This window comes from Hyalella azteca, unplaced genomic scaffold, assembly GCF_000764305.2.
Source record: "Hyalella azteca isolate HAZT.00-mixed unplaced genomic scaffold, Hazt_2.0.2 contig12729, whole genome shotgun sequence".
NCBI lineage: Eukaryota > Metazoa > Arthropoda > Malacostraca > Amphipoda > Hyalellidae > Hyalella > Hyalella azteca.
Genome location: NW_025942679.1, coordinates 50,434 through 69,974, shown reverse-complemented (window position 1 = coordinate 69,974; position 19,541 = coordinate 50,434). Strand labels below are relative to the sequence as shown.

The 19,541-nt window shown below is 38.3% G+C and overlaps 2 protein-coding genes across 2 annotated transcripts; one reads left to right on the top strand and one right to left on the bottom strand.

Annotated features, from left to right (window-relative positions):
* The first annotated feature begins 489 nt into the window (after positions 1-489).
* Positions 490-6,215, top strand: LOC108668206 (islet cell autoantigen 1). Its single transcript, XM_018155378.2, has 3 exons — positions 490-1,028; positions 1,465-1,699; positions 2,876-6,215. Exons 1-3 carry the CDS (start codon positions 729-731, stop codon positions 3,964-3,966), a joined length of 1,626 nt encoding a protein of 541 aa, XP_018010867.1. The 5' UTR covers positions 490-728; the 3' UTR covers positions 3,967-6,215.
* Positions 6,216-7,038: 823 nt separating this feature from the next.
* Positions 7,039-19,255, bottom strand: LOC108668205 (U-scoloptoxin(01)-Cw1a). Its single transcript, XM_018155377.1, has 4 exons — positions 19,091-19,255; positions 13,940-14,066; positions 11,347-11,494; positions 7,039-7,607 (listed from the first exon to the last, which is right to left on the bottom strand). The coding sequence occupies exons 1-4, from the start codon at positions 19,110-19,112 to the stop codon at positions 7,497-7,499; spliced, it is 408 nt and encodes a 135-aa protein (XP_018010866.1). The 5' UTR covers positions 19,113-19,255; the 3' UTR covers positions 7,039-7,496.
* Positions 19,256-19,541: the final 286 nt, after the last annotated feature.

Here is a 19,541-nt window from a genome sequence, read left to right as displayed (position 1 = left end):
AGGGTTGGGCTGAAAAGCAGTACAGCTACCCTGCAACAATATATCACCTTGGAGGTCACTACTGGAGAGCCATGAGGCTGAATTTTTTCATGTTTGCTTGTTCTGTGAACTGCAAAATTTGGTCATGAAACCTCATCTGCTTGTCTTATTAATTTTGCCTTGTTATTACTTGACTATTCATTACACTAACCTACTTCATTGCTGTATATTAATATTGATGAGATGCAATAGGATGTAAATTTCTGCATAAGCAAAAAAGCCCAGGAAAATGAACTTTCTGCCTTCTAATATAAATATTGTGACCATTTTTATTTTCACCTAATGTTAGCTGTATTTTCAATGGAGAGTATTTAAGATTGGATAAAGTATTTCAAGTATAGTTTTACTATATATATTGCTTCTAGTCTGATTTGTTGTTATTGTTTATTTTGCAGAAAAAATTTTCCTAATGTTTTAAGAAGAACTTGTCACACTTATTTTTTCATTCATTATTGAGATTTTCAATAGTTCCTAAGATGCTTGAATACACTTCTAATAAATTCTTGAATACACTATTTTTACTCAACGTGATATTTTCAAGATGAATTTAAGACAATAACACAAACATAGTAAGACCATATGAAAATGACATAAGATATCTTATCACTGTTGTTCAGAAGTTTCAAATTAATTATGTGTAAACTGTTGAATATACTAATTGTTATATTTTTGCTTCTGCAGCAGTGATTATGATGAGTAGTAGCTACAGTAGCCGTCCAGGCAATGCCTATGGTCAGTACAGCACGGGGGGAAGAGGGAGCTCCAATGGCTGGTCAGGAAGTGGGTATGACCGTTGGGTGGAGCGCAACAGCAGCTACGGCAACAACACTACACTTGGCAAAGTTCAGCGCCAGTTCTGGTTCACAAAGAGTGCAGTCATGAGGAAGCTTGGCAAGAACCAAGATGAGCACATTGTGGCTTCTGATGCAGAGCTTGATGCCAAAATGGAGCTCTTCAAAGCTATTGAATCAAGCACTAAAGAACTGCAGGTCTGTCTTGTTATTAGTTGCATTATTAACTCTCCATTGTCTAGGTTATAAAAAATTATCAAATCTGTGAATCATTCATTAGTTTTTAATTGTGAATAATAAGCTCTTTTTGCCAATATGTCTGTATTAAAATTTTTATTGATACAATGGCCAAATTTTCTTCCATTGCTGAAATTAAAATAATCATGCTTCTTTTTTGACTATGATTTTAGAAGTTTTTTCCATACTCAACACTTCTCAATTTCAACATAGCAAATCATATTTCTCTTCTCTCATATTTAGCTTGGACAGCCTCTTGAATAATGTATTGCAGCCTGTGAAAGAAGTTCACATGAAAGTATGAACTCTTTAAATCATATAAGCACATATTTTATTGTGGTGAAATATTTGGGCCATAATAGATTGTGTAATGCCTTAACATTTGTAATTTTTTCAGTTGGCACTTGCTGAATACCAAAGCAAGGTGTGCGTGCTCGCTCAGGAAGAGAATGCCATGGGACGTCTCTTGAAAGACTGGGGCCGGCAGGACCGTGGCACCGCCAGCCAAGTCATGACCGCCACTGGCAAGAGCCTCAGCTACACTGCCCAGCAGCGCCTGGCTCTCCGTGCTCCTCTTGTGCGCCTCTTTCAGGAGGTTGACACCTTTCAGTCACGTGCTATTGAGGACACAGGTGAGGGATCCTTGGTGACAGGAAAAATATGTATTGCAGATTTTTGGAGGTGAAACGTTCCATTTATGAGCAGTGAAATCAAGTCATTAAATTTTTTACTATTAGAAGAAATTAGTTATTTATTGTCCAAATAATTGACTTTGTTGTATGGCCTGCTGGTTATATATAATGCAATGATGGAATTTATGTTATAAAGTAGCTAAGAGTCTTTTCCATATTTTCTTTAGGGTAATAAATGACAAAGAACATCAAAGCAATAAAATTAATTTCAGTTATTAAAAATTATATTATGGAGTTCTTGAAAAATGCAAGATAGAATTAAAATAATATAAAACAATGACTTTCATAATTTTTATTGAGTCAGTTTCGTAAATAAGGACTAAAATGGTGTATAAGATTATGAAAACTGAAAAAAATGGGAACATGATAATCCCATCTTTCTGGAATGGTCTGCACACTAACCAAGAAACCATTGTATTAAAGATATAGGACGGATTGAAAAAACAAGACTGCCGCAAATAATCTGGCTACATGTTTGACTCAAGCAACTGAACGCTAAGAACACATTTTAACAACTGGCAGGGAGCTTAGCAACACACCCACACACAAGGATTGCAAAAGACAGGTTATTAGAATTGAAAGACATGTTATTGTCTTGTACCATACCTCTTCGGACCAATATAGGTTTAGCCAGGAATACAAGTAGCATTAACGATTCCGTGCAATTGCCTATAATAACACCATCGCAACAAAATTGGTCAGTATTTAAATGCATACAAATTTGTTCAATATTATCTGGTTTATTGGTTTAGAAAAACCTTTCTGTGATGAAATTCTACTCTAATACTTAGATTGCCTGTAGGTTCAGGTGTGTGTTTCTGTCGCTCCATTAGAAATGTCATTCATCTCAAAGGAACAACAATTTCGTTGTGGCAATGTATATATGGGAGATTGTGTGTCGTAATTTTTCTATTATTCTACCTAATTTTAAGCCTGATGTACCATTTTTAGGTGACGCCGTGTTCATTCACATTGAATGTATCTCAATCAATGAATCTTAAATCATTGAGTGTTTGAAGTATTGACTCCCATGTGACCTCATGTCTTTGTTGCAGTAAAATATAACATTTCCTTTTGCCTGTATTAATTGAGTTAACGCATGTTTGGTTGGTGCAGGCCGCACATTGGCACAGATGGAGAAGATGCGCACAGAATATCGCGGCGCGCTCATGTGGATGAAAAACATTTCACGTGACTTCAACCCAGATCACTACAGTCAGCTTGAGAAGTTCCGACAAGTCCAAGAAACCGTGCGTCAAAAGAAGGCCAAGTTTGATGTACTTAAAATCAAGTGTATTCAGAAAATTGACCTCCTCGCTGCATCGCGGTGCAATATGTTCTCCCACGCCCTAATCCTTTATCAGAATGCCATCATCCTCTTCTCTGAGAAAACTGCTAAGACCCTCAACACAGTCGCTTCAAATTTCCAGGGCTACCAGCATTACAACTTCCAGGTGATCAAGGAACTCGCTGAACCTGAGGAGCGACGCGTCATCGATGAGGAGCCTGCAGATCGCCGTGAACAATCTAACAGAGACGACCGCACGTTCTTTGGCGCCGAGTACCACGATGATGAGGGAGACATTGCACCGGAGAAACCAGTTCATAAATCTTTGGCCAATTCTGACAGCTTGCTAAATTTATATGAGGAAGCCCATGACCAAACCCCTCAAGAAGCCAATACCGGGGCCTCAAAGCGAGACCTACTGAGTGGTGATCCTGAAGATACGGAAAAGGACACACAACAAATGCTGAAAGATTTATTTGATAGCCCTGAACACAAGCCTCTGTCTCCGATGCCGGGCTCAGATTTCACTGGACTTCACTGTCCGCCAAGTACTGCTGACCCTGCTGCACCAACACACTCTTCCAATCGCATGTTCATGCCGTCGCATCTTCTGGACTTTGGAATGCTGCATTATGATGCTCCTAGCATCGACCTTTCATGCATGGCAAACACCAACCAGTCATCCAGTGGATTACCATTCCAGTCTTCGATTGCCTCGTTCCCACCATCGTCAGGCCCTGGTGCCGCAGCCATGCCAAGCAGTACGCCCGGTTCATGTCAAGCGCCCCCAGCTAACGCAGCTGCCGGGGCCGCTAAGAGCGAGAAACTTGACTGGTACCGCGTGTTTCAGGACATCGACCCGCTCTCGGATCCCTCAAATATTTTCTTGGCCAAGAAGGAGGATGGCGGGTCTTGTTAGTATATTACAGTTTTGACTTCGAGAACTGTCATGAATGTTCATATTCATTATTGGTCGTGAGAACGTTCGGGAAGGTGGCAAACTTATTTGGCCTGAAAGAAAAGCGGTGTGCCTAATCTCTTGTTGCCTGCCATGAAATTTTCTGTGAAACGATTTTTCTTGGAATATTTTACGATTTATTTTGTACATTCTTATAAGTGATGCTTTAGGACGGCCGCACGACATGAAGGCCTTCATGTCATGATTGCCAGGCTTTCGTCATTAAGAGTTGGAGGGTGAAATTGCGGCATGGGTTTAATGTTTTTATTTTATATTTTCAAGAAAAGTTAACTTAATCCGCCGACATTGTTATGTTGAAAAAGCGGTGCCGACTTTTTTCATTTGTGGTGAGCCTACTTGTTTATATTAAGTGCTTTCCCTCCTGACGAATAAATTCCGATGTACAAAACTCGGCGCGTTAATTAAATTGTTACTATATTTTTTATTTTCATGCATAGATTTAGCCAGTTTTGTGAAGGCAGTCCTGTGTTTCGTCTCGGTTCTTAACGAGACGAAACACATAACCGTAGCTTATTACGTATCAGCAACTGGTTTATTAATTATTAATATTAGATTATTGAGCGCCTGTGTTGGAAAATAGCCGCCATATCACCGATATTTTAGCAGATCAGTCTTGGCTATGCCTTTCAGTAAATATAAACTAACTCTTTGCGGTTTGTTTCTTGTTGATAAGTTATTATTCGGACTAAGAATTTTAAGCGTACTGTTTTTATTGTTGCCTCTTCTTGGGATCCTCCCATATTTCTATCTCATCCATGAAATAACCATGGGATTTTAATTTCCCGTCATTGAGTTTCTGCTGAATAAATAATAATCAACTCTGATCATTGAGCCACTGAGTTTGCTGTCATGTATTCGTCTTTTGTAGCCGCCTGTAACTCGTTCAATTGCTAGGCTTTTACCAGTAAGTTGCGGACATTCCAAGTGTACAACTGTGGACCATATTTTCTTCAACGTTACAAATATTATCTATTTATGCTTATAACTTTATTTTTACATTATGTTCGCCGTGTGATTCTAGTCTTAGCAGTTTTTATCTTATTAAGCCAGTATAAGATGCCAAGCCAAGGTATTTCGTTAACTTCGCTTGACTTGTTCTAGTCAGCGCCAGTCGTCAGCCGTGTCTGCATTACTCTTCTTTTTCTATTATATACCGTTATGTTTGTTTCATCAATTCCGTGTCATCTCCTCAAGTGAGAGTGTTTTAACATTAGATGTATGATAAAAAGTTTATCTGCCTTTTGTTTCGTTAAGTTTGTGTTGCAGATCTCGCTTCGTTTGGTTGTACCAGGTTGTGCTAGTATATAGAATTAAGTTTCACATCATTGTCATGAATCATTTCAGTATTGAGTTCTATACGAAACCTCATTAACTGCCACGTCCTTGATAAGGAAATTATGTTTTGCGTTTGCTTCGCTTGTGGGTGTGCAAGCACCTTCTATCTGTGACGATTCCCGCTTCTGTTGCTTTCTTAGTGTCATTTGCGCTATGGTTTATTGATGAAGCATACTGAACATGTAATTTCAGCGTGTATTTTAATGATATTATTATAAATTGAGTTAGCTCTAAGAATGCTTCACGAAGAAGTTATTTGAACAAGAGTTACTAAATACCTAGTCTTCATGTATAAGAAGAAACCGAGCCTGCCTTGATACGGCGGTCGAGATTTTGACGAGCCTCATGAGTTGCTGAAGTCCTCTTAATTACTTTCCTGGATACTGCAGCGGGTTATCCTTCGATCTAAGTTTTCCCTGCCTATTTATTAATTATTCAAGAGATATTCCTCCTTCCTTACTGAATAATCTTGACAACTTGCGGGATTATACATTCAGCGTGTTCCACATTATGGATTATTATTATTAATAATTGATGCGTGTTATAAACACTTATATGTATTTACGAATTCGGCAAGATGCGATCTTTTCCTTGCTGACACGCATCAAGTAATTCGAAATTTTTGGTACAAGCGACAACAATTTATAATTCATGATTATTAAGCTAAACGAGATGAGCTGCGAAGTTGTAGGTCAGGATTCGGAGTCGGCATTCGGAATGTCAGGCGGAATATTAACGGAAATATATACCTCCACTCGTAATGAACTACTTCTGATGTTCATGTATTGCAGCACGAGACGCGTACAGTGCTACATTATCCTATTTAAACTTGTTACATTAAAAAGTTTGCTGTACTGTGTGAATTATTGCTTCCCGTGCGTACGTTTGAAGAAGGTGTTCCCCGTCAGGTTACCGCCTTGTCTTGTGAATCAAGCTGATTATCCTCACAAGAAGCCCGGGAAGGAAATGTTAAGGTTAATTCAATATTTATATATCTTTATTTCAGTGCATCCCTGTTCAAAACATCGGACACGCAGCTGATTTGCCTTCTTGATAGAACAGTACAAAAATATAATTAGAAACTAATCAGAGAATTCTATGTTCACTGACAGTGACACAGCTCATGCTAGTGATGATCTGAAGCGCCGCGCACGAGGACACAAAATGTGCTTGCCTGAACCAAAATTCACATTCATTTCTCTTCGCAACTTAAAAAACTATCAATCGAAGCTATGCCTGGCGAAAACAAATTTGAGATACGACTAATGAATTCAAACGCGAAAGCGAAAAAATTAATTTAACGCTGCAGGTATTTTGGTAACTTAGACAAACAATTTTGTAAGTCCATACAATTTTACAAATTAAGAAGCTCTACTTAACTTTGTAATCAATCGCGTTGAGCAACGCTCTACAGCGAAGGAACGATATGAGCACATAAAAGTGGCAAGTTTTGATTTGGTCTTGAACCATCAACGGAACATTTGTTAGTAAACGTTCTTTAGTTCGCTTGAACGGATATTAAATGACTGTTGTGCCTTGTTACATATTTATTTTTCCATTTATGTTTCTCAATATAATCCTGATTTTTACTAGACGTCAATTTATCTTATTGTAACGATGTTAAACATGCACAAAGATCCAGTGATAGAATCGCACAGAATTTTCATATGCTTTTTGTTTATCATCAATTTTCGATTTAGTGAACAAGATTTGTTCTGTCGGCAGAAAGGTTACGCCCAGGAACTCAACAGGAAAAAACTCCATGTTTGGACAATCAGACACGAACGAAGCTTCTTTGCTTTTTCCACCTTCTGCGGCCTGTGTTTCTTGCATGAAAACACAATTCCATAGATATTATCATTATTTACTTTCTTAGTTAATTCGTACTGGATGGAATCGTTTATTGCATCTAATTGAAGTTAAAGCAAATCCAATAAGCTTGGCATACACGTAGAACTTAGAAGCTACAATTATTGTTACCGCACACATTAGGATGCTACGTTCGCGATCGTCTTTCTAGATCACAGATTAGCATGTGACGGTTGCGACCGTTATTCTAGATCACACAGATTAAGATGCTACAGGCGGGACCGTAATTTTAAATCACACAAATTAGGAAGCTACGGTCGGGACCGTCATTCTAGGAAGTTGACGTCTTCTCTGCCGAAATATTCGTTGACGTTGTAGAAGTTGGGGGCTTGATCGCAGGGCGTAGTGTTCTCAGGGAAGTCGCACACCAGCGCTTGCTGCAAGGAAAAAGATCCCATCAGAGTTCTGTAGCCGCGTCATCTATATGGTTTTTTATGTAAACACTGAACGGAATGTTTAGACTCACTTTAGAGATAGGCAACTTTGTTCCGTATTTCTTCTTTTAAGGAACGGATTGCAGAAAATGTAGGCTGATGCTAGAAATTTTCAATGTTTTTTTTCTGTGTTTGAAGCGTGACACCGCAAAATTTTATTTTGATATTGATGCGCGTACCCAGGATTTTTATTGTGTCGGGATATTTACGGTACTGAATTTAAAATTTCGTTCTTAGCGGGAGAATGGGGAGGTACCTATTCGTAAAAAGGCAAGAAAGGATCGGATCAAAAGTTGAAATTTTAAATTGGTAAATATCAATATACATTTGAAAGACTCAAAATACTGTTTTCATATTATGAAACGATAATAAAATATGAGTCCTATATCTTATATTAAAAATTTAGGTTTGCAGGGGCTTATATTTAACCAGAAAATGAATGCTTTATTATTATTAACGGCATTGGGGATTTCGGGAATTACAGGCTTTGGAATAAGTCTTCAGAAATCGCAAAAATTCTTAAGTCCGTGCAACGCCGGGCTAAACTGCTAGTTTATTAATAATTAGGGATGATTGCGGCACTGATTCTACATTTCATTCTTGGCAGGACGACTGTGGTCATAAATATCATCCGTACACAAGCCATCATGAATTTTTTTTCTGACCTCACCTCAGTACTGAGCTTGACATTGAATTTATGATGCGTGCACGCCACTCTTCTTCCTTTGGCGAGTTTCATTTTTTATGTCAAGGATTTGACCTCAATAAAAATTAAAATTGGGCATCCAACCAGTATTGCTTTCGGAATAAATTTTAGTGCCGGAATGCTGCTCAATCAAGGTCGCGACCTCAGAAAGCCTTGTGAGATCTCTTTCATTGAACTTTTTGAAAGATTTTATGACCTCCTGCATTGACGTATACTACAGGTGTCGGATTCCTATATTCGCTTAAAGGAAAATATCGAAGGACTCATGTCCGAAATGCCGTGGCCGCATTCCAGTTAGCGCTGTGGACGAGGCCGTTCGGCTGGCGTCGAAGTTTACGCAGCTCCGAAGGCGATATCAAAATTCCGTAGCCGTGTTTGTCCCGATCAATGGTCGCGTTGTCAGCCTTGAGTACGTCTTTGAATTTCATTTGACTTCCAATGCAAATAGATCGAAAAGATTAACACAAGATTTTGTGCAATATATTCCTTTCACAGTCAAGCTATGATATTAGGAAGTGGCTTTTGGAATGCAATCGGAACACACAAGATGCAACTCGCTTCAGAAAAATCGAAAGTTATGGAGGATGTGTATTTTTTCAGAACGATCGAAGGCCAAAAAAATACATAATTAATAAAGAAGTCAGGGTACTCTCAACTGTTCAATTTTGGTGAAATACTTGTGAAGGGTTAATGCCGAAAATAAAGAAAATTCCTAATAAGTACAAATGAGCAATGATGTTATAGAAGTTAGAGACCTGAAACTTGCCGCAGGACCACCAAACTTAAGTTCCAATTTTACTAGCCGCTGAAGTTCTGCGCTGTTGTCTTGTAGACAGAATAGCCCAAGTAGTAAAAAAAATCATGTGGTGGAGGCCGTTCGTTGCCTGGATTGAGTCTCACGTAAAAGATACCATCGACATAGAGCATAAAAACGGCTGACAAGTGTATGGCGCACTGATTTCTACCTAGGTGCTGTACCTTAACGGAATGAATATACGTGTATATATTAAATGATTGTTTCTGCAGAGAAGTTAGTTTTTATAATGCAAAGTCAGAATGTTAATTGTTGACTTTGACTCCTTCGCAATGTCTTGCACATCACTATTCGAAATTAATCCTTCATCAAGATATACGATGGAACTCATTAACTGGATTAATTGTCGGTGACCTCAAGGGCGGAACCAAGACTCCATCGCAAATATGGCTGCTGATGAGCTCGCCAGGGGCCTGGAGGTGTATGGATGCGTGCCCACTTCTTTGTTGGCCACATGGTCCAATGTTTGCTTTGATGGACAATATATTCTCAAATTGCAGGGCGTAGACACATCCGTATTCTCATTTCATATCTTTGAATACATTGCCATAAGCATCTGAGCGATTTACGACTAAACATTCGACACGCTTGAGATTTTCCTGTAGTAAAACAAGTCAGCAGATGACATCTAGTCTGCCGTCTCGCACCTCGGGGATTCCAAGTTAGATAGAAACAAACTTCGCTTCTACTAATTCTCAAATTGCCAGCTCTGTATCCAACACATGATAATCTCTATAACACTCAGCATGGAACAGCTCTGTGAAGGGATCGTAAGGAAATATGACAGGGCTGTGTGGACTTAATCCTCAAGGTATAGTTTGTGTTGCCCCTTCCAGCAACACAAGAGCCAAGTCCACAAAAGGACTGCAATTTAGGAGAGCTATAAAACGCTTAACTGACGGTATCTCTAGCCTCCGGGATCAAAGTGTTGCAATTTGAGTTATTATATGCCTTGGCAGGAGATTGAGTTCAATTGTCAGTAAACTACATACAATTCCAGGGCATCGACCATGAACCAGGAACATGAATGGGTTGATTTGGTAATATCCTTCGCCATGATTTAAAATCATATTACATCGCTCTGTCGTGCCTGTTGTGTTCGGTCAAACTTAATTGTCATAGAGAAATGAATATTTTGTGCGCCGTTGTCAGACCGATATTGCAAATATGGCTGAACAATTTTATGCTGAACTTTTCCGCCGAGGGGTAACTGAAGAACTATTGTTATTTGAAATCGTTATACCCTGTATTAATTCAATTCAGTTACTTACTTGATCAGAAAAAACATGCATGCAGCAATAAGTGACCACATAAATCATCAGTATTCATAAATTGCTTCAATATTTTCAAATTGTCATCTTATTTCTAGTTCAGAACCTTTTTAAAGTCAAATTATATCTTCTATTACCGTTTATATTGTTTGTCTAAAATATAACAAGTTTTTAATCACAACGAAATAGCATACAGTTATAAATTCGAAACCGCTTTCAATAGAATTAAATCCTTTCATAGAGGATGAACAAGCGTCTGGAATTTCTAAAAAAATAATTTCATTGGCAACGTTAATGTGATGTTATCATTTTTCGCAAGTCATTACGCTACCATCTCCGCTCGATTCAGTGTTAAATTATGTAGCGAAAAATAACTTTGAAATGAATGTGGCATGCATCTAAGCTTATAATAACATTTACCTTACTATGAAGAATATTAATGTCATAAATCATAACATAACTGTCATATTGTATGGAATGAGATTATGTTCGGAAAGTGAGAGTAAACGCGCCTCGTCAACAGAACATGAAAACCGGACCGGCCTTGAGTGCCCAGGCTTATCGGCGCATCGCTGCTTCTGCGAGGCTCTTATTGAACAACTGCCAGGAGGCTGTCGCCTTTGTGATAGCACGAAGCCGCCGTGGAGCACTTCACCGTCAGTTTTAATTGTTCGTGTTTCCTTTTTGAAACGTCTTCTTAAGTGAAAACTTTGACAACGTGTCATAATGCTTAAATTCACTTCATGGAATATATTATTGGAAATGTATAAAAGTTTTTGGCATATATGATTCATCCTTTTTACAATGATTCAGTTCCCGATTAGCTACGATTGAAAAATAACGCTTCAATTATTTGATTGAAAATTTCACTCTAAATTTGCGAGAACTTGCCTGGTTGAAGACGGTGCCGAGGCCGCAGATGAAGGACCACATCCTAGTGCGGATGAAGCCCTCTGCGTCCATGTACGGATAACAAACGTGGAAAATGCGACACCCGTTAGCGACGTCTGCGTAGTACCCGTACTGCAGCCCGTCGCAGCTGCACGAGGAAACATGTTCAACGGGTAAAGTTTTGATCAATAGGAATACGGGCAACGGGTTCTGGTAAAGTGTAACTCGATCAACGGGTTTGGCATCTTTCTGGCTCGGATTTCAGGTGAATAAGCGAGCAGAAAACTCGAGTGGCGAATTTTGGAACTACATTCAAGAGATCAACCCATTTTCGTGAAATACCAGTTTCAACGTGATCAATTTGCTTCTTGTCAAAAAATAAGTGATATTTAAAAAAAATTAATTGGTCAAGTTTTTCGATGTCTATACAATTATTAATAAATATTAATCAGCCACCAATATTAATCGATTTGAAAAATATTTTTTTACAAGTTATATAGACGTCTTTTCAAATATGACTTCTTTTATACATATAATTTACTATCTGTAAATCAATAATCGATGACAGACAGCATTTGTTATTTTTCGTTAAATTTCATGAGTATCTCCAAGTTCGTATCGTGAATTCGAACATATTGTGCCAGTAGAGTCCTAAATAAATGAGCAGGGTTCCCGAAAAACATGATATGCACTCGTATTATTCCAACGCACAAAGACACGCCATGCAAGCAGGGCACAGCGCAAAAAACTCAACGCGGAAGCAATTTCAGGCGTCAGTGTTGATGCGCAACGCTCATGCCAGGCGACAACCATATTATTAACGCTCATGCCAGGCGACAACGATATTATCAACGCTCATGCCAGGCGACAACGATATTATCAACGCTCATGCCAGGCGACAGTGATAATATGCGCCAATTGGGATCCCCGTGCAATGAAAAATACCATTTGGGGGAATTGAAGTCCCAGTACCATGTAATGTAAAAATTGGGATCACCGTACAAATGAATATACCGATTGGGGTCCCAGTACTATGACATGCAGCAATTCTGATCCCCGTACAATGAAATGCGTCAATTTGACAGACTGACAGAAGTGCCTTTGCAAGCTGCGTTAGTATGGCCTGAATGCAAAATGGAAGATAGGTTGAACTTAGCAAAAATAGAAAATATAACGATGAAACAATTCATGAAAATTTAAAAATGATTTCACGTTAGAGAATGATGCTTTTTAAAGCCAGTCTATGGCCAAAATAGATTTCAAAGTGTTTCCAAGAAAATGACAATGAACTGAAACTCGTTTCAAGTGAAAATGTCATTTGGTAGAGAAACCTTCTCCTGAGAAAATATGCATCAGAATATTTCTTGAATTTTCATCGTAAAAGTGAAAGGAAGAGCCATAAGACGTTCACCACAATAATTAGACTATCATAAATTATTAAGATCTGCTCCTGCGTAGCCTGCATCGTCACAATCTGTTCGTTACAGCCCACATCCAGGCCAATTGAACGTTGAATGCTGCACAATTGAACTCAGTCGTGCAGAGAGAATTTACAGTTTGTGTCATCCAATGATAAATTTCCCATTCAATTAATTAAATGATCTGTCAGTAATAGCATATTAAGATATAGATCAGCTGTTTTGAGACCGGAACTACACAGCCATATGGCGGTGACAGGAGACTTGCTTGAGCGCAGTCTTCAGCGGTCTATTAAGTCCCATCAAGCCTAATTATTCGCTGGAGTGTGAAAGACTATTTTAAAACATGGATTTTTTACTTCAGTATGGAGTCAATCTAGAGAATTAATATAGAGGCAAAATAATGTCTGTAGGTAAAACAAAAGTTTCCAAAATAAGAAGTTTAGATTAATCTTATTAGTTGCAGAAAAACTGCTAACCCTGAGACGAAAATGTTTCCCAGTGAAGATCAAGTTAAGAAGATTAATTCGATTTCGCCTTTAATTTTGAGGTTTAAGCCAACCGATTTTGAACAAACGGTAAAAATAAACGTGAAATGACAATTATTCCGAGAGATTTAGCAAATTAGGCTAGCAGAAAGTAACTTGCATTTGCAATTTCATACAACACTGTGAAATAAAAGTGACTGACAAGGAAAATCAATTTCAAAAATGATTTAGATAGTGTGAAAGGGTTTCAACTGTGGTGACGGGATATTAAACGTACTCACATGTTAGCATGGGAAGCAATAATACGCACGATACATCAAACTTTTTACCATACTTTCCTTCAACTTCACTTCTTGTTGTTTGTTTGTCTGCTACAAATCTTATAATCGATATTCAACTCACTTATAATCGATATTCAACACACTTCTACCTGTCCAATCGATCTGAAACTTTGCACACTTGAATAAAGTCGGAGACAATGCATGAATCAATATTATTGACAGAATATAAATCATAATTTATACAATTAAATATAAATTAAATATTTTTAAATGGAATAAGAAATTTAATGTACATGTGTAACATCGGAGACACCGACCTCTTTAGAAGTGTGGTCTTTAAAAAAATACTTTTTAAACGCATATTATTAATGTAACAAGTTGAAGTAAGATAATATATCATTCTGACCTGAAGCCCGTGACAATGGGGCCGAAGTTGACAACGGAGGAGTTGGACGGCAGCTCGTACTCGTTGGGGGACGAGTCGCCGCTCACGAGGACTGCCATCACCAGCAGTGCACACGCCGCTCGTGCAACTGATCGGACAGAGCAGGGTAAATCCTGTCATTATTTCAGCTTTTGTGTACAGAAATGACAGCCAAGCAGCTTTTATTAACCGAAATAAATTGCGTTAGGTTCTCTCAGGTACATTGCTGTCACGCCTCCACTTAGTGCGTTAGGATGACAAGTGTAGTTTGGTTTGTGGATCATGTCGACTGTTATATATGCGCCAAAAGCACCCATGCAGGCTGCTTGTGCTGCTAGAAACGGTTTCGCTAAGTTTAAAAATACCATTTAAAAACACGATGTGAGAACAGAAACCCTTATAAATTGAAGTCTGCGCTCCAAGGCTTCGCATTCTCAGGTTAATATGGCCAATAAGTCATGGAAACAACAACTTCATATCTGACAGGGAACGTAACCAGTTCGTCAAGACCCTGGGAGGAGGGAAGGTCTAACGATGTGGTTTGCGCGTTAGTTAAGGAAGCCGGCGCAGAGTTGCGTCAGACGCTACAGTTCCTTACTGGCGCGGTTCCTCTCACTCCGCGTCCTGCCTGGCGACGTTGAGAGCTGCCAAGTATGGGCAGTCGTTTTATGGCTAGCCATCAATAATTCTACTTGACGTCTTCTGACACACATTGGCGGGGTCACTGACTGATGTGATGTGCAACTATAATTGACGCATCGACAGATTAGGAAAATAATATAACATAAATTTACGACCACTTTTCTCTTGAAATTGCTCAAGCTTTGCGTTATATGACTCATCCCCCGAGTCAATGAATCGTGTGTATGAGTGGCATTATATATTTCATAAACACGAGGATTATTCAGCCAACATAAGCATCGCTCTATGTCACACGAAATGTGAATTATTTCAATTATCAGTCATAATTTACGTCCAACGTCAAAGCTCTCCTGAGTCGTAAGCACATCGAGAGGTTTCGTTCATTCTGTACTACAATTGATGCGACAAGTAGAAGACGATATCATCTACGTAAATATTCTTTTCTACCAACTCCATCATTACTGACCTACAAAGAACACATGGAATCGAGCACAGCTACGATGCTTTATAAGCCAACAGGCCTTAGTCACATATTGTAACAATCAGCAAAACTGATTGAAACGATTCATATTGAAAACTACGATGCCATTGATTGCACGAAGACAGATAAAATATTTTTATTTTTTATGGATGAACTCGATAAAGAATTCATTTCAAGGGAATATTTACTTGGAGGTAATCGAAATAAGTAGCATTTGGAAGAAATATTACTTAGTTACATTGTTTTCCATTTGGTTGATTGCCGCTATGTGGAAATGTTATATTAGTCGTGAGGATCGAGAATTTTTTTCATAAAATTAGTAGGTATTCAATTTTTTCCAGTTTAACGTATCGACGAGACACTGCTTTCAAGAAGTCAATGAGGTATTTAGTTTGCAAACAACGACACCGCAAGTGCAGCCGTCGTGTACACTTTCATTTTCAAGCCTAACTAAACGTCGCGACCGATAAAGCAACAGCCGGTGACTGAGGCTTGTGAAGCAGAAGCCGCATCTTCCAGCAGCAGGCCAAACATTTGCATAATCTGACACTTTGACGTCCATCACAGTAAGTGATGCTTGTTTTCTTGTGTGTGTTCAATCTAAGCTGTCTTTTCATACGTACTCCTGACTGTGGCACCCAACTCGGAGTGAAAAAGAGTCTCATAAGAACGCTTGGCCTCACGTGAGTAAAGGGCAAATAAGGTTTTGAAAACTAATTCTTGTTAAATTTACGTCATACGAGCTTGAACTCGGAAAACTTTGGTTGTATCAATGTGCTGTGTAAATCTTTGTAGGAACCGATTAACTCGAACGTGAATTGGAGTTTAAACATATATTTTTTAATTCTGTTCTATCAAGATCTCCATATTATTTTATGCCGATGTAGATCACTTAACAAGAGTAGGTACTTTTTATAACCGCCTTCTAACTAAACTAAACCCAGCGCCGCACTGGAGAATATGATTTAATATTCAAGTGAATCAGCCATCAATCTCAACTGCTGCCTCTTTCCAGACATGAATTTCATGAGTGGTTTGCTGAACTGCCGTGTGGTTCTTGCGCGGTTTCCGGTTTAAGAACTTAATTGAGGATGGGAGTTAGTGTACCTCGGATAGTGATGGTCTGATTCTGCGTTATTTCAGTTGAAAAATTTGCTAGTTAATTAAAGCGGTGACGCCATATTGTGCCGGTAGGTGACGGAATTAATTCTTATTTCTTTCGATTCACAAGTTGAAAACTAATTCGTTTTGTTTAATAACGCCTACTTAAACTAACCAAATTATATTTCTGAATTGAAGGTTGACTTCCACAGTTATGGCTATGTTTCTATTGCTACGGTAATATACGATAATTTCAATGACTCAACGGTGAAAGAAACATGAATTGAACACTTCGTTATACGCGCTGTAGATTTGCAAAGCTTTCGGTTACAAGAACGTGTTGATTTTTTATAGTTTACTCAGATTATACGCGAAGGGGTAAAATAAACCTAACTTCCTGTATCTACTTTTGAGAACATATTTATAAATCAGTAACTTACTTTGTTTAAATAAGGAATTATGAAAAAATATTAGTCCCATTATTTAAGTAACAGAAAGTATAATTTCGAATACGACTCTCTTCGACTTTCACCCGTATGCTGAGTTCTCTGTTTATTTAAATGTGTCCGAGGTGTTATCACATTCAACCTCTGTTATCCACCTCACGCAGACTTTCAGCCAGTCTGTAAATCTGGCTGTCTGTCAATTTGCATCAAAACGAAGACCAACGACCTGGCTGACGATAACCCCAGAGGCGTCAGCCCGCAATTTGTAGTTTTTCTACGAGTTTTAGAGATCCTTTCACCCCAGGGCCGAGAGTTACGACTCCCCTGTCCTTGCGACGAGAAGAACTTGGCCAAAACACTCACGTGCTTTACTGCCTTACCTTACGTACGCCCTTGCTGCCGTATATGACATTGGCGCATGACTGATCACGATCTAAAATTATATCTCTATTTGCGCTGTTATTGACATCCAATTAAGACAAAATGGTAGTATGATTTCTTCACGCCAAGCAGCGGCAGCAGAAATTCAACCTAATCTTAATGATATTCCTACCGGTATCTGAAATTATCGGGCAGTTTTGAACCTTAAACTGCGCTGCGGGAATCCGTTGGTGCAGCGTACGTGCGTCCGCAACTTTTACTTTCAAAGCACTAAGGATTTGGTTATCGACAGATGGCCAGCACGTATAGATTGTTCCAAAGACCCGTTCACAAGCAATATCGATGCAAATTAAATTCCAGAATATTGATCAGCACAGAAATTAAGTCATGCACACCTGAATGCTGATCCAAAGATCGAGACCTGACACACTGGCTTGGTCCAAAAGATCTTAATTATAGATTTCGGAATGAAATTATGCGATAAGTGCCAGAGCATCGCCGTGCTTCAGATAATTGAAGGGATATTTTTCAGTGGGATGAACTATGGTTTCAAACATTTCGAAAGCGCAACGCTCCAGACATTTAGCATCTGCATTAACTACACACTTTTACGTATGGAATGAACGATATATAAAAATCGGATTTTTTCATGGTGCTGTATTCTAGTACAGAAAATATCTTTGATGTTAAATCTAAGTTACATGAACTTGACTGAGCTGAAATGTTATTTTTTTAATGCCCGATTAAGCGTACGATGCGAATTCAGTTCAATTAAATGAAAAATTCAACCAGGTAAAGGAAATTAATTTTACTTAACTAGTATTTTTAGAGTCAATCGTGCATTCTAAGGGGTTTTGCTTTGAAACCTTTGCTTAAAATCCTATTATTTAATTTTCGAGCCCGTAAACGTAAAGGTTGAATATTTATTTATAATGGGGCGAATTTTGTTGTTCACGTGAAATAATTTCTTTTGGAAGGCCCCTATCATTCACATTCACTACCCATCATGCAAATAGTTCTCACTAGGAAAGCACTGTCGCTTTCATTCGTTTTCACTCGCAGGAAGCAAGAGCATAACCGATTACCGCGCGCAAAATGTTTGCCTCTGGAATCTCCTCACTGTTACGTGTAGATTTCAACGCTCGGGCGGTGCGTATGTTGACGTCTAAGTTAGACAGGGTCACGAGCACTGTCGCTGTGCATGCGATTGTGCGACGTTTACTTAGATCAAATGTGATATTTCTAAGTGCTCGAGTGCGACTAAATTTTGCAAAAATTTTTCTAGTATTTTTTTCCTGTTAATGATGATATTGAACAGTTAAGTCCAATTAGGTCAACTAATTTAGTCGTATGGACGCAATTGAATGCGTCTAGTGTCTAAAATTACAGTTGGATATAATCAAATTTTGAAATGTACTTCATATTTGCTGAATAATTATGAAGCATTGCAACTGAGTGTTTAAATTCGGCAAATTTTATACAATACTATTATGTAAACATTTATCAAAATTTTAGTGTTTTTTTAGGATTTCTCTGTTAAATTTAGTGAAAAACTCGTTTCCACTGTAATGAGTCTATTGGTGATAAGCTCTGAGCTGCTCAGCCTTATTTGAGATGTGACCAAAAATGGACAATACGCCCGCGCTGAGCCACACCCGCGACCTCAAGCTTGTACGCCGATGATCTTCTAGATTTTGTAATTAAAGAAGATGGATATTTATGTAACTCATATTGTTATAATATATACCCGTACATGTATTGGTTAAAACATCCTTTTTTACATGAACATATATCATAAACTCTTTTAAAAGCATCTGTAATGACAAATTCAGGTTCAGGTAAATCTAACATCAGTGAAAAGCAATGACATGGGGGCACTTTATGAATCTTCGAATATTTCTTAGTTTGTTAGTAGATGAATTCTATTTAAAGTTCATAATTTTGGAACATGATTATAATTTTAATATTTTATTATCAAATTCTTTCAGTTTTTCGACAACTATGTACGACATAATTGCAGTCACCCTGCAAATATCGTTGAATGATATTTTTTTCCCTATGGAAAGTCTTTGGATTTCTCACCTGATTTTATGTACATTGCCATGTCTAGCGATGAGCTGAGGACGACTCAAGGATAAGAAGGAAGGTAATAAAATTCAAGCGTTAACTCGTTTGTAGGTTAGTTGCGAAACAAAAATCGGTGTTAGTAGAGTCGAAATAATCTGAAATGTAAACTCAACATTAGTTCTAGCAATAATATTTATGTCTCAATAAATTCCAATGATTTTAGTTTTTGATAACTGTTACAGTTTGACGAACAGTAACAGTTTCCTAGAAATTATTTTTAGTGTGGGTTAACACTTATATTGCATGCCAGTTTTTGAGTCACTTGGCGTGACTCATATACAGCACAATTAATTGGTACAAGCGTAAAGTTCAAACACTTGTACTGAATGAATAAAAAATACTAAACAGAATCAAAGGAGAGCCAATGTTTGAGCGCGAGACACGTGCTGCGACAGTAACGCAGCTG